This window comes from Gymnoscopelus braueri (genome assembly GCF_963280865.1).
Source record: "Gymnoscopelus braueri genome assembly, chromosome: 1".
In the NCBI taxonomy this organism is placed as follows: domain Eukaryota; kingdom Metazoa; phylum Chordata; class Actinopteri; order Myctophiformes; family Myctophidae; genus Gymnoscopelus; species Gymnoscopelus braueri.
This window is the reverse complement of record NC_137603.1, coordinates 24125266-24139689: the sequence shown is the minus strand read 5'-3', so window position 1 is coordinate 24139689 and position 14424 is coordinate 24125266. Positions and strand designations below refer to the sequence as shown.

At 41.2% G+C, this 14424-nt stretch overlaps 1 protein-coding gene across 1 annotated transcript in view; it reads right to left on the bottom strand.

Annotated features, from left to right (window-relative positions):
- Positions 1-1197: 1197 nt before the first annotated feature.
- cdh16 (cadherin 16, KSP-cadherin) overlaps positions 1198-14424 on the bottom strand; it is a gene marked incomplete at both ends in the record, with an annotated part of 32038 nt that continues 18811 nt past the window's right edge. Inside the window, 6 exons of the mRNA XM_080426342.1 lie at positions 1198-1298; positions 1402-1518; positions 3294-3410; positions 6993-7232; positions 9854-9984; positions 11303-11544. Of these exons, the coding sequence (XP_080282468.1) occupies positions 1198-1298; positions 1402-1518; positions 3294-3410; positions 6993-7232; positions 9854-9984; positions 11303-11544 (948 nt within the window). The remainder of the gene's footprint in view (positions 1299-1401; positions 1519-3293; positions 3411-6992; positions 7233-9853; positions 9985-11302; positions 11545-14424) is intronic.

Genomic DNA, 14424 nt, shown 5'->3' with positions numbered 1-14424 from the left:
GCAAAGGCTTTCCCTGTGAAAACATTTCCTTGTAAATGTGAAAGATGACAAGTTCATTGGCGGACACTACTGGCATTCAGTGGACCTTCTGTTGGCGATCTATATATAGCAACACTTTGGTCTGAATATAGCCTTGCCTGTCTGTTAGGTCATCCAGATCAGCATTCATTGTGTTATCATCCCTGGAAGACTGGAGCTTGACTGATTAATGCGATTTCAAACAGATAACATCAGCCAGTCATAAATTGCAGAGGTACTTGCTAAGCATAGTAGCTATTAGTACAGGAGTGGAAGGAGGCACTTCTACCTTTGGTTAGCCAGCAAGACATCAAGCTCTTTTTGCACCTGAAAAGCCTGTATTTTCAACCTGGTGTCCCTATTTCATATTATTATATCATATCATTTGCACACATTTTCCCCACACGACACAATCGTACGTAAAATAAACAGGGCTTAATCGATAAGAGGAAAAAAAGAACACAATGATTTTTTTTCCCAATTTGGACAAATTGTATGTATTTACAGAAATAATGTGTCGCTAAGGATATATCTTAAATGTTTCTCCGCTTAATGTTATAGCATAAAATCAAACTTTACAATACATTTTCCCACAAATTCTAATGAAACTCAAGCACATTAATATATCAAGGCCCAATGTACCCCCCCCCCCCCCCTCTTTTATACATGACTATCCGGTGTGCAGTGTAGCTTCAGTAATTGATGCCAAAAATCGGTATAATTGATTGCAAAAGCCATCTTAACTGACACTATCAAGCCAAAAAAGTAAGCAGAAATAAAGTACAAATAATAACAAATTGGGGCACCGCTGTCCTAGCGATTAAGGCGCAGAGTCGCTTACCACTAGGCTCTAATGCATTCTGACAGCAAGTCGTGGGTTTGATTTCCGAGCACGATGACCTTTGCTGCGTGTCACTCCTGTCTCTCTCTCCCTGTTTCCTATCTCTCTCTACTGTGTGCTATCAATAAAGGCCCCAAAAATATATCAAAACAAATTCAGCACATCAATTATCGTATGTTTACATGACTACACAAAACAGTATGTTTCAGACACATTACCAACACAGAACACATCATGACGCATTTAAAAGTTACACAGTGCTGAATCAGATCAAATTCCATTTGAGCACAGATAGGCATAACATTTGAAACACTGACTCTCAGGACCGTGCTTTGTGGTTACAATGAGATCTTCAGTGGCACTCTCTCCTGGTTAGTTTTGCTGGGTGGTTTGGGGTTCTGGTAGGACAGTCTCACAAAAACCACAATGAGTATAGTTCCTGAAATGAAGAAATAAGAGAAATCCAGTCTTACTAATACCTCAGTTTGTGCTGGTACAGTATTAGAGACTCTTTTTTTTTTTACATAATCCCTTTATCTTACCTATTACCGCAAAGGTGCCAAGTAGAATACCCACAGTAGATTGGATAGTTGGCATGCCTTGTAACTGCTTTGCAGCCATCTTGCAGTTTCCTCTGATGTTGCAGGGACATACTGTCACTACAGTGAGAAGAGATTCAGGTTGTTTATCATGACCCATCACTCAGAATTCACCTCATTCAGAATGACTGAATGGGGAGCAGGGTTGACACCAGAGAGGACTTGTAGCCTGATTTATACTTGGTTGCACTCCATTATTGTGCACCGAAAATAGCAGATCGACGAGCTCACAACCCATCTCTGCACGACGCGCTGTGAGCTTCTAGGTCTGCTATTTTGGTGCCTGACACGACATGCAACCAAGTATAAATCTGGTATTATAATTCTGACAGATTTAACCCTCTTCCTCATTTCATTCTTATATGACATCATTATGTTAATTGAGAGTCTACAAACTGGTCAGTCTTGTCTTCTGGCAACAGGAAAGGAAGAAGATCATGTTTACCAACAAAAACTAAACTGGGGCATAGGTATGGAACGTGTGTGTGTGTGTGTGTGTGTGTGTGTGTGCGTGTGTGCGTGTGTCTGTGTGTGTGTGTGTGTGTGTGTGTGTGTGCACGCGCGCGCGCAAGTGTGTGTGCTTGTAGATGTCTTGTGGGTAGATTGCATTGCACTGGCCCCAGGTTTAGAAAACCTTCATTACTTTAGGCCTGGAAATAGCTTCATTAATAAGCTCCAGCAGTGCTTGTGAACATGCACACATTAGCTGGTCTGTGATTGGCTCCCATCATCTTGTATTATACCATACCTTCACATGTGCTTGCTTTAGTGCAGCGATTCACAACCTGTGGGCCGGGGGTCCACTGGTGGGCCGCGAGGGTATTTTAAGCGGGCCCCCAAATTACACAACACAGAATGTGTTATAGAAGATTTTAACGATAATGTAACGTTAATATTCAAAATAATAATAATGTGAAAAGAAATGTCATGGTATTTCTTTCTTTAAAACCTTGGAAAATTTGTTTTCATTGTGTTACGGATAACTTAAACCACGTTAGTTACACTGGAACACAATCGATTGACTGACCATTAAAATAAACAATTAAACATGCTCTGAAGATGCTGGTGGCCCACCCATCTGACTACTTAACAAAGCAGCTTTTGGGCTGCCGTGATAAGTGGTCAGATGGGTGGGCTGCGAACAATTTGAAAATGTTCAAATTGTGCGCCTTGAGAGTGTTTTACGCTCTCAAGAGTTGAATTATTGTTAAGCATCTGCATTTACTTGATTAAAAATTTGTTATTTTGATCAACGTTTGTCTGTTATCCCTCCTATTGGTACCAACATCAATACAGCATGGAATTGTGGACAAATCTTATCCAACGATAACAAAATATTGTATTTTTTGGGGTCTTAGAGGCAAAATCTCATCAAATGGTGATGAATCTGTGGCTCAAATGCCAAACAAATAATGGATCTTTATATGAAAAGGGTTGAAAACCACTGCTTTAGTATGTGTGTGCTACCTGGCAGGTTAATGAAGGTGTGTGTGTGTTACCTGGCAGGTTAATGAAGATGTGTGTGTTACCTGGCAGGTTAATGAAGGTGTGTGTGTTACCTGGCAGGTTAATGAAGGTGTGTGTGTTACCTGGCAGGTTAAGGAAGGTGTGTGTGTTACCTGGCAGGTTAATGAAGGTGTGTGTGTTACCTGGCAGGTTAATGAAGGTGTGTGTGTTACCTGGCAGGTTAATGAAGGTGTGTGTGTTACCTGGCAGGTTAATGAAGGTGTGTGTGTTACCTGGCAGGTTAATGAAGGTGTGTGTGTGTTACCTGGCAGGTTAATGAAGGTGTGTGTGTGTTACCTGGCAGGTTAATGAAGGTGTGTGTGTGTTACCTGGCAGGTTAATGAAGGTGCTCCTGGGAGGGGAGCTGCTGTCAGAGATGGTGAAGGGCACGGTGTAGACCTCAGGGGCCAGGTATGGGATGTTTAAGGACAGGTTGGTGTGCGTGTCTGGAGGACAAAACATACACGTTGGTTGCTAAGAAAATGACCATACATTTTGTTGTTAACCACTTGAGCCCTATACTGTGTATGCCTGTCGCTGTCGGGCAGAAACCTCGTCTCCATATTTTTAACTTTTAAACATAGTCCAAAAATATTTTTAACTTTTAAACATAGTCCAAAAATAGCAGATCTACAGTACAAGCTCAGCTAGATCAGATATTTTTACTATTCATCTCATGAGAAGTATATAGGGATTAAGTGGTTAACATGTTTGAAAAACACGTTTGTTTGTGTGCATGCAAACGCATGGTTGTGTGCGCGTGTGCGCGCGTGTGTGTGTGTGTGTGTGTGTGGGGGGGTGCTCGCTTGAGTCAAATGTAAGAAGGGGGAGCTCTGACGGAAAAAGGTTGTGAACCACTGTTCTAACTTCTAAATGCACTGACCCTTTATCTAATCTGCACAAAAGGTTACAAAATACACACTAGGCGGCGTGACATAAAAGTGGGACCCTCGTCCCGTAAATAGTAGGGTTTTATCAAGCAGGGTGAACCCTTATCTAAAGGGTCTAACCCACAGGCAAGCCCATTACCAGGCCTCCCCTTGATGTTCAGTGTATTAAGAGGCTTACTGGACATCTCTCTACTTTCTTCTATCATCACTGTTAAGAGTCAGGCGTGATATGCTGCATGTACACAAAGTCCACTGAAAAGGACCCCCCCTGATTTTGCTTCATGGGCAGCCACCAGTGAAGAAAAAAAAAGATCTTTAGAAATTAGTACATTTATTGAAAACATATTTTTCTCCTATTAAGGTATTGTACAGATATTAACTGTGGCCATAAAAGAAGTTGGTGGCTTTATCACGTCTATACTGCATATTGCAAATGACCGAAAATGTGAGCAGGTCACAGTGAGAAGTTCTCAAAGATCTGACTGGGTAGCCATGATGACACACATCATGGAAAAAGAGGTAGCTAAACTATTCGCTGTGTCCTAATTCAGGGGCTGTGTCCTTCGATGGCTGCATTTGAAGACCGATTACATCACAGCCCTGTGAACAAGGCTGTCCCATATCCAAGGACACAGCCTCTGAATTGGGACACAGCTTTTTGTCTGGTCTGTAAGAGATTATTGTTATTATTGTTGGTACTGTATAACTGTGACCAGGTGCAAAAGTATTTTGGGACCTTCCGCTTATAGAACTCAATAGTTGGCAGGAACCCAGCTGTGACATCACTGAAATTAGATGGAGGATATTGTTGTTTTCAGGCAGAAACCTTGTACAGTATTTCCATTTAAACTTTTTATGGTTTCTTTTGTAAATTAATGCCCTACTTTGTCACACAAAAGTAGCAAAAATAGCCAATCTACAAGCTCACAACGCACCGCGATGTGACACATTGTGAGCTTGTAGATCTGAAATATTTGCTATTTTTGAAATAAAATAAAAATAAAATAGAGTTAAAGTGGTTAAGTGTGAGTCTGGGTTTTATAATTATTAAACCAATGGAAAGTATTAACGCTTGTGACTAAATAATATTAACTACATTGGATCCATTGGAAATGGAATACAGGTCCTTTTTTCCATTTCCTGAAAAGTAACCGCTTGGACATTGATGATATAATGTTGGCTTACATCAACTGGAACAAAGACTGCGTGGCAGCGTGGATAGAGGGGGGAAATTGCGAGGGAACGGCTGAGTTATTAAAAAAAAAAACCACAATGACAAAATGTCACAGCAGTGACTAAAGAATGGAGACATTAACTTGACACTGACAATTTACAGCTGCAGAAGAGCGTCGTTATATAATGGTACTTCCGTTCGAGACATCTCTGAAGGAATAATGTGGGACTAAGATAGATAATGGCAATTTTCAAGTCTTCAACACCTGCTCACACTGTTCATCTGCACACAGAAGCAGATCTATTTAAATTCACATTAGCCGACTCACTGCATCCAACACAATGTACAATGGCAAACACTCAATGTGCAAATTATTTCCAAGGTAATTTCATTGTCCCTCTTTCAGAATCCAATTGTCAGAGGTGTAGCACTTAAATTATACTCTGACGCACGACAATGTCACTTGTCAGAAAGAGCCGGTGTACAAGCTCACAACGCCACACACGACAATGTATAAATCAGCTTTTATGGTCTGAGGCCTGATGACATAACATCTACTCAGATTCTGCAGGGATGTTGCCAAATAAACGGGTCAGGAGATTGCTGAGGGAAACACCAGGTTGAGATTATTGTAATGATACAATGGCCATTTTTAAATAACAAATCTGATTCCAGTGTTTAGTAAGGATCTAAACACCTCTAAATACTTTTTTGGTATTGTGTGTGTGACAATGTGTGTTCAACACACATTGTCTTGCACTTTTTCTAATTGCATGTATTTCACAATGAGCTTTTTCATGAAGCAGGTGCCATTTCAAACTTCAGTCATTGTCTCCATGAGAATAAGTATTAGCTGTGATGGTGCCCTCTCACAACCTCTGACACAAAAGTTTTGGTAACACTTTCTATGCACAATCCATAGGTGTATAAGACTCACACATTTATTATCAACTGTAATGAGGCATTATGATTTAAATATTTTAAGTCAAGCATTACTCTACCCATTTTGCAGAAAGCAAACATTTTTTTTCTTCAAGTATAGCAGACAATGGCCATTTTATAATGTCCTAAAATATACATATGAGTTAAATATCAAGACCGATAAACAAATGATTGATATCAATATGCCCATACATACCGTCATAGAGATATCAGGTCATGCCATGACCACGCACTCGGTCATTATGGTTACAGAAAGCACCCTGATGTTTTTTGCACTGTATAACTTTTCATGCAAAATGGGTTGAGCAAGCAATTATGAGCATGCATACAGGCATGCATACAGCAACTTAAGACACATTATGATAGAAGTATAATGCATTATGGGAAGTAATTTGTTGATTATAAATACAGTATACTGTATATATGGGCTTCATTGTGGGTGCTACCAATGTTTCCTCCAGGTTAATAGATAGATAGAGAAACAGACAGACAGACAGACAGACAGACAGACAGACAGACTGTCACGGCAGGAAGCAGGTGAGGAGGGGCATGTCTTGAAAAGTTCTGCTTTGTCTAATTTTGTATAATAAGCGTTGACTCAACCTTCTGTATGAACCACTGTGATTACAAAGGACCCCTGTTGCTATGGCAATTTATGAAAGAATAACCGCTGTGGGGAACTAACGTCATTGATTTCCAATCAAGTTCTTTCAGTCTGCTTGAGATGTCACACGCAGAGCCACACATAACACAAAACACTCACTCACTCACTCACTCACTCACTCACTCACTCACTCATTCCTCACTCTCTCTCTCTCACACACACACACACACACACACACACACACACACACACACACACACACACACACACACACACACACACACACACACACACACACACACACACACACACACACACACACACACAGTGCACAAACTAACAAAGCAACTTCACACAAACTAAATGGTACATGCCATGCATGCCAGGTTGTTGACATGCAGACCGTGTTCAACCTCACCATTGATGGGGGTCAGCTTCCAGTTGCGTCGGACGGTGGCATCGCTGCGTAGAGAGAAGTTGAGTCGGCCTCCATGCTGTGGCCCGTCGCTGTCTCGTGACGCCAACACCAGCGCCTGGTCCTCCCAGCGAGGGGTGCACAGGTACTTCCAGGAGTAGTCCCCCACCAGCACCGGGCTGTTGTCATTCACGTCTAAGATTTGGACAGTCACCAGGGTGGAAGCAGACAACGAAGAGTTTCCTAGGGTGCAAAGAAAAACGTCAATACACAGTAAAACCCCCAGTGATAAAGCTACCCTCTGTAACTTTCCTGTTCTATACCCCGGATTTGAACCCTGGTCTCCTGCGCAAGTGCTGACATTTTAACCACTGAGCTAATGGAGCTAGATACTAGGCTGTTGACACTGAGGAGACCATAAGGAAAGGAATTCAGGCATGTATTGATTGTCTGGTTTCATTCCAGATGAGAATATAATCAGCTTTTCACCCAGTTCTACTTCCCAGCATTCCTCATTTCAGTTCTCCTGCTGCCCTCTATAACAATCCAGTCTTTTATCACATTCTTCCCAATTATATGTCTCTCTATGTGTCTAGCTGCTTGGCAGATTCATATGTGCATATGTGTGTGTATATGTTTGCTGAAATTTACTTGGTTGTTCCCCCCTCCTCCACCCCTGCAGAGAGTGTGTGTGTGTGTGTGTGTGTGTGTGTGTGTGTGTGTGTGTGTGTGTGTGTGTGTGTGTGTGTGTGTGTGTGTGTGTGTGTGTGTGTGTGTGTGTGTGTGTGTGTGTGTGTGTGTGTGTGTGTGTGTGTGTGTGTGTGTGTGTGTGTGTGTGTGCGGGTGGGTGGGTGGGTGGGTGCGTGCGTGGGTGGGTGGGTGTGTCAGAGAGAGACTCATAGCTGCTGTTGATAATGGTCTGGTATGGATTGGAATGGATTTCTTCTCCATGTCGTGACTATGTGGAGCACAGCAGCATGCAGGTACATGAGGTGACACATTGCATTTACACCGTGTACTGCCTTTACGATGCTCACATGGAGTAGCCTAGTGCAGTGGTCCTCAAGCATTATAATTTCAAGTACCCCCATAATGATATGTATTAGGCCGCGGATCCCCATCTGAAAATATTTTGTGTCAGGGATCTCCATAAGAGAACTTGTGTTCAAATGGTTCAAATGATTCCAAATGTTCCCACACATTTTCTAGATTTTGATGTTTTTGAAAACAGACAATGCGTTGTGAGCTTGTAGAAGGGCTATTTTATAAATTGTTTGATTCTAACTAATTTAGCTGGGGACCCCCTGAAACACTTTCAAGTACCACTGGGGGTCCCTGGACCCTACTTTGAGAAGCACTGGAGTAGTGACAGCCGAGTAACTTTCCATTCAGTGGAACTGTATACGTTTACTTAGATTTGAATACCTAGATATCTAATATCTAGATGTAAAAATGTGTGCATGTTGTTGTGTTAGTCTGGCATTAAGACTGTACCTACCTATAATGTACTACATGACATACTGTAAAATGTAAGAAATGATTGAGCTACATTGACTGGTGCTAAGAAGGGAGATTTAGTCATCAATCATAGTAATTAACTTGTATTAACCCATTAAGACCGGGAACGCATTAGATTTCTTTAGGCTATTCAAAAATAGCAGATATACAAGCTTGTAGATCTGCTATTTTTGTAAAATCGTGAAAATGTGTGCAAATCTTTGAATATATATACATTTTTTGAAGCGTTAGGATTTAGATTTTTTTTTAAAAATCGGCCTCAGGTCTTAATGGGTTAATTGCTGTTATTACTTTTCTCTTCAGTGCGGGTCATGACCCGAAAGAATAAGATCGCTGATACAAGCGAAACAAAATGAGTTTTCTCAGACGGGTGGCTGGCGTCTCCCTTAGGGATAGATAGGGTGAGAAGTTCAGTCACCCGTGAGAGACTCTGAGTAGAGCCGCTGCTCCTTCACTTGGAATGGAGCCAGTTATGGTGGCTCGGGCATCTAGTGTGGATCCCTATGGGAGGTCCTCACTGCACGTCCCACTTGGAGGAGGCCACGGGGCAGACCAAGGACCAGATGGGGGGGGATTATATCTCCACGCTGGCCTTTGGAACTCCTCGGGATCCCCCAGGAGGAAGTGACATGATTGTCCGGGAAAGGGGGATGTCTGAATGCTGGAACTTGTTGCCCCCACGACCTGACTCCGGATAAGCGGTCGAAGATGGATGGATGGATTGATGTATAAGCAGCATAGTTCAACTGCTGCGTGATGGAAATATCCTCAGATTGTCCCATGGGGGTCACTCACTACATCCTTTGGGGTGTACAAGAGCTTGTATTAACAAGACTTGAGCTTTCTGTGAACCTATTAAAGGCATTAAAGTTATGAACCTTTAGTTTTTTTTAATCATGTCATTTTTTTTGTCCTTTCTATCTGTGGCATAAGACATAGCCATTCCATGTTATGAAGTTTGATGTATGTATGTATGGGGTGTCTGCCCTTCTCAGTCGCTGTCGCTGTTGTTCAACCAATGGGCTCGATCATTGCATTTGGAATGTATATGTCGAGTTTGTAGTAGATAAACCCACTGCAATGAGCACCTATCACCATAGATGTCGTTCTCAAACTTTTTTATTTCAACGCCCCCCGCCCCCGGTATGCATTAGTACCACATACCCCCCCCCACCCCCCAAACTCTGAGGGTGTTCAAATGGAACCAAATGGACCCTTATTGGTCCATTTGGTTCCATTTGTATACTCTCAGAGTTACAGACCCGTAAGGGCTCATTTGGTTCCTAACTACGAAGTGGTTCTTGAAATAAAACATATCAGGAAAGAGTTTTTTGTGGCCGTCTTACGTCCGTCCAGAGCGACGACCTCCATAGTGTAAGTGCTGTTCTCCTCTCTGTCCAAAGCCTGCACAGTCTTCAGCTCACCAGAGTACTTCCCTATTGAGAAATACCTCTTGGTGTCTCCTCGTAGAGAATACCTGGCCAAGACACATACAGGCAAGGGGAATCGTGAGGCTCTTTAAAAAATATAACTGAAATTAATCAATAGGTCATCATATCGGTATCGGCAATATCGGCCTTAAAAATGCAATATTGGTATCGAACTGATATCAAAATAATATATTGGTTTTAGCCTATATCTTATCCTATCCTATCCTACTATGCTACTATATAATAAGGAAACCTCTGTCATCAAAACCTGTCTGTCCTGCCCGTTTCTCCTGACTTGAGCAATTGATCTGAACTTGCACACGGCCATTGGCTATTAGCATATGCACACAACTGCAATGTCTGTTTTTCACTTTCCCAAAATGTTAGCTGTTTATTAGGGTTTTTGTGTAAACACCAGCGATTCAGAGTTCAGGCTATGGGATCTGTCGTTGCCCTGGTTACAGCCCTGCAAGCTATGGGCTCATCTCTAGCTACAAACGGCCACACAGACAGAACGGTATAACACACACGCTGCAAACTTATAACAGACTTTCATTTACAGCCTGTGTCCATACACACTGCGTTTTATGAGTGGGAGGGCGCTTTGGATATCATGTTCATAGCACTAGCATGCAGATTGACACGTGCACTGTTCGAATCCAGGTTGTGTTATTAGCACACATAGCTTAGCTCAAACAGCTTAATCATCAACTCATGGTGGTGGCAACGATTCCACATCAGACCGGGTTGCCCCACATACACACCGGTCACACCTGGGGTCCGCAGGGGGTCCGCGGACCCCCAGCGACTGCTTCGTCGAATCCTTCGTGGACCCCCCGCAGACCTCAGGTGTGACTGTGGCGACCTGCCTCACAAAAATGATTGAAGTTAAGAGTTGGGTCATATCCATGTAGCTTAACATTGGCCTTCGATCGTCACTCTTAACAACTCTCTCCCCCACACTGTCTGTCTCACCAGCTGTGCTCAATCAATACCATTAACATGCAACACCACAACAAACTTTGTATGGAACCCTTTGTGATGTTGAAGGCTGAAGATTCAATCAGTGTTTTCTGGGGAAGCTTTCAAAAGGGTCAACTAGTTGGAAAGTGGTTTGAACTAATATGTGCATCAGTTGACCTAATAAATCAGGTAATAAGAATGTACAGTTTTTTAGAAGTCTTCATCTGCACCCAAAATCACTGTTACTGTGACTTGTATTGCAATATCGGTATCTGTTGATTTCAGTTAATTGGTAATCGGATATCGGCCAAAGTTTCAATATTGTGCATCCCTATTTGAAATACCATGTTTCTCAGGGCAGCTGTTAATCTCTCCTTTTACTGTAAATATTACTTGACTTACCTGATTGGGTGAGAATCGGGGTCATAACCCCGAATAGTAGCTATAACCCGTCCCGGTTCCTCGCCCTCTCTGACTGTGACCTCATAGTGACTTTGAGAGAGGATTGGACCTTCATTCACGTCATCAACGTAGATGGAGACGGTCGCAGTGGATGCAGGACCGTAGCGACCACGCACAAGTGCTACTGGGTTCTGAGCACTGAGGACAAGGATGTATTCACTTTCACGCTCAAAATCCAACACCTGCACATGCATACACACTCTCTCACACACACACACACACACACACACACACACACACACACACACACACACACACACACACACACACACACACACACACACACACACACACACACACACAATAAGTCACAATCATCAGAAATCGGCCTTCCAAAGACAGCTGTGTTTAAACTCTCACTCATGGCCTGCAGGAAGGCTCGAAGTGTGTGGATGTATTCCTGGAGGAGAGCCAAGATTAAGATGCTACTAAAGAATTACAATCTTGAGACAGCGTTATGAGTCACGAAGGGTGATATCGTGGGCTGAGACAAATTTAACTAGACGTGGTAGGTTAGCCAGGAATTGTATTACACATGATAAAACACACACACACACACACACACCTGCATGAGAGGAACTGGCTGTTACTGGCAGAGCTCAGCTGTATTTCCAATCTGAACCAGACACTGGACTTACTGGTAAACGGTCCTTTGATTCACTGTGTCACCAACAAAACATTTTCCGTGACGAGAAAATGCTGCTTGTGCTAAATCCGGCTACACTAGTCACTTAAAAAATCCATCGCCTGCAATGAACAATCATTATTTCTTGATATTCAGAATTAAGTAAATTTAATAATAGATTTTATTTGTAACGCACTTTTCATTTACAGGAAATCTCAAAGTGCTACAGAAATTTGCATTATTGTTTGTTCAATGTCCAATTTTTACGTTTTTAAAAGCAATACAAATGAAAGTGACAGTAGTCAGATTACATCACTATCCAGTACTGAGTAATCTCATCTGTAACCATTTTCCTTTTTCTTTTTCAAATAACCTCACCAAACCTACTCATTATTAGCTCGTATTTAGAATTTTTTAATTAAAACAAGCTTGTCGTTTGTTGGTTGGGTAATGTCTGTAATATATCATCATAAATTATATAAAATGACAGCTTTGTTGTCTGGCACGATGTTGCTACACACTAAAAACCTTGAACTCAGAGAGCGTAAAAATGGAACCAACTAGACCTTGTTAGGGTCCATTTATATACTCTTTGAGTTCAGTTAACAGTGAGGATTTTTTCACTGAGTGCATCTCTGTTGCTAGGGAGAGGAAAGTCAGACGTGGGGGAAGTGGGTGAGTAATGCTGATGACTGGAAGTGATGTATCAAACCCTTTTGTCACTGTGTATACGTATGTCAGTGTGTGCACATGTGGTACTGGAATGGATATGTGCATGTACTGTATTCTATTCCATCATAAATTACTAAAACAATAATTTACAACGCTGATTACTAATTAGACAATTAATAAAAAATGCATAGTCATACACCAAAATCTACTAGAACAAACTTAATAATTGATTGACTCAGTTCAGTTATTTGAATGGTGGAAATATTGTAACTGTTAACAGTTAATCAAATATTATGTTTAATTAAGCCAATCATATATTTATTTCTGATATGCCAGATTCATCATATTTATGCCAGTAATTTTGTATACTGCAGATCACACTTTACAAATAATGATAATAAATTTTTTTTTATCTGTCACTCCCAAATGACCACGTAATCTTAATACCCCATGTTTTTCAATCAGACTTCATTATCGTCATTATCTCCGTAGTGTGACGGCATCCATCATGATTTCTCCTGAATCTCTGTAATAACCTCCCAGCCCTCCTCCCATGTTTCATGAAGATAAGATAAGATAAGATAAGATAAAATAAGGCCTTCATTGATTGATTGTTGTCAAACTGACTTGATCATGTGATTGTATCACACACACACACAGCATGGTTCATTCTTCCTTCTCTTCATCCTATATCAAAAATACAGTGGTGGAAAGTAACTAAGTACATGTACTGTCTTACTTAGTTACTTACTTTGAGGTATTTTTTACTTTCTTCAGTATTTACAAATTTCAATGCTTTTACTTCTAGCTCCAGATCTCAGAGGAAAATATTGTACTTTACTCCACTGCAATTATATGAAAACTTAAGATACTACTTAATTTGTAGATTTTGATTATTGTTACAAAACATACAGTAACCACTTCAGCCCTACAGTATATATAATTCGGCCATTTGAAAATAGCCGATCTACAAGCTCACAATGCGTCGCAATGGGACACATTGTGAGCTTGTAGATCTGTTATGTTCAAAATATTTGTATACATTTTGAACTTGTGAAATGGGACATTCTGCACAATGAGTACCTTTACTTTTGGTACTTTAAGTATATTTTGATGCCAATACTTTTGTACTTTTACTCAAGTACATTTTGAATACGGGACTTCCACTTGTAACAGAACAGAGTACACCTACATTGCGGTATTGATATTTTTACTTATTTTTACTTTGAGTACTTTTTACACCACTGCAAAAATACCTTGGAACGCTAAACTGCCATGTCTGTTCAGTGTTCACACAATCTAATGATTCACTTGGACTGTGAGCAGTGTGTACTAGATAATAATGAAACAATCCATCTGTCTTCAGACACTGATCTCATATGCTGAGGCCATGAGCATTTACGCTGATGCCCTTTGATCTGCTAGGGCTATTCTTGCAAAGGATTTGAGGTGGAATTATTACTAAATAAACTCTGCAATGATGCTAAACATGTTGGAGTGGAATTTCAACATGCCAGAGTCAATCTATATGTGTTTTGAAGCAGCTGTTAACCAACTGAACCCCAGCATCCATTTTCTGGGGGGAACGCTAACCAAAAATAGCCTATCTACGAGCTCGTAGATAGGCTATTTTTGGCGAAGAGATATGGTGTAGACCAAAAAGAGTGGTCCAAGTACAGAGCCAACTCTGGCCCGGTTTACTAAGTCTAAAGAGGGTTTAGTGGTTAAGTGGTTGAAATAGACGAGAATTCAATCTGTGGGATTA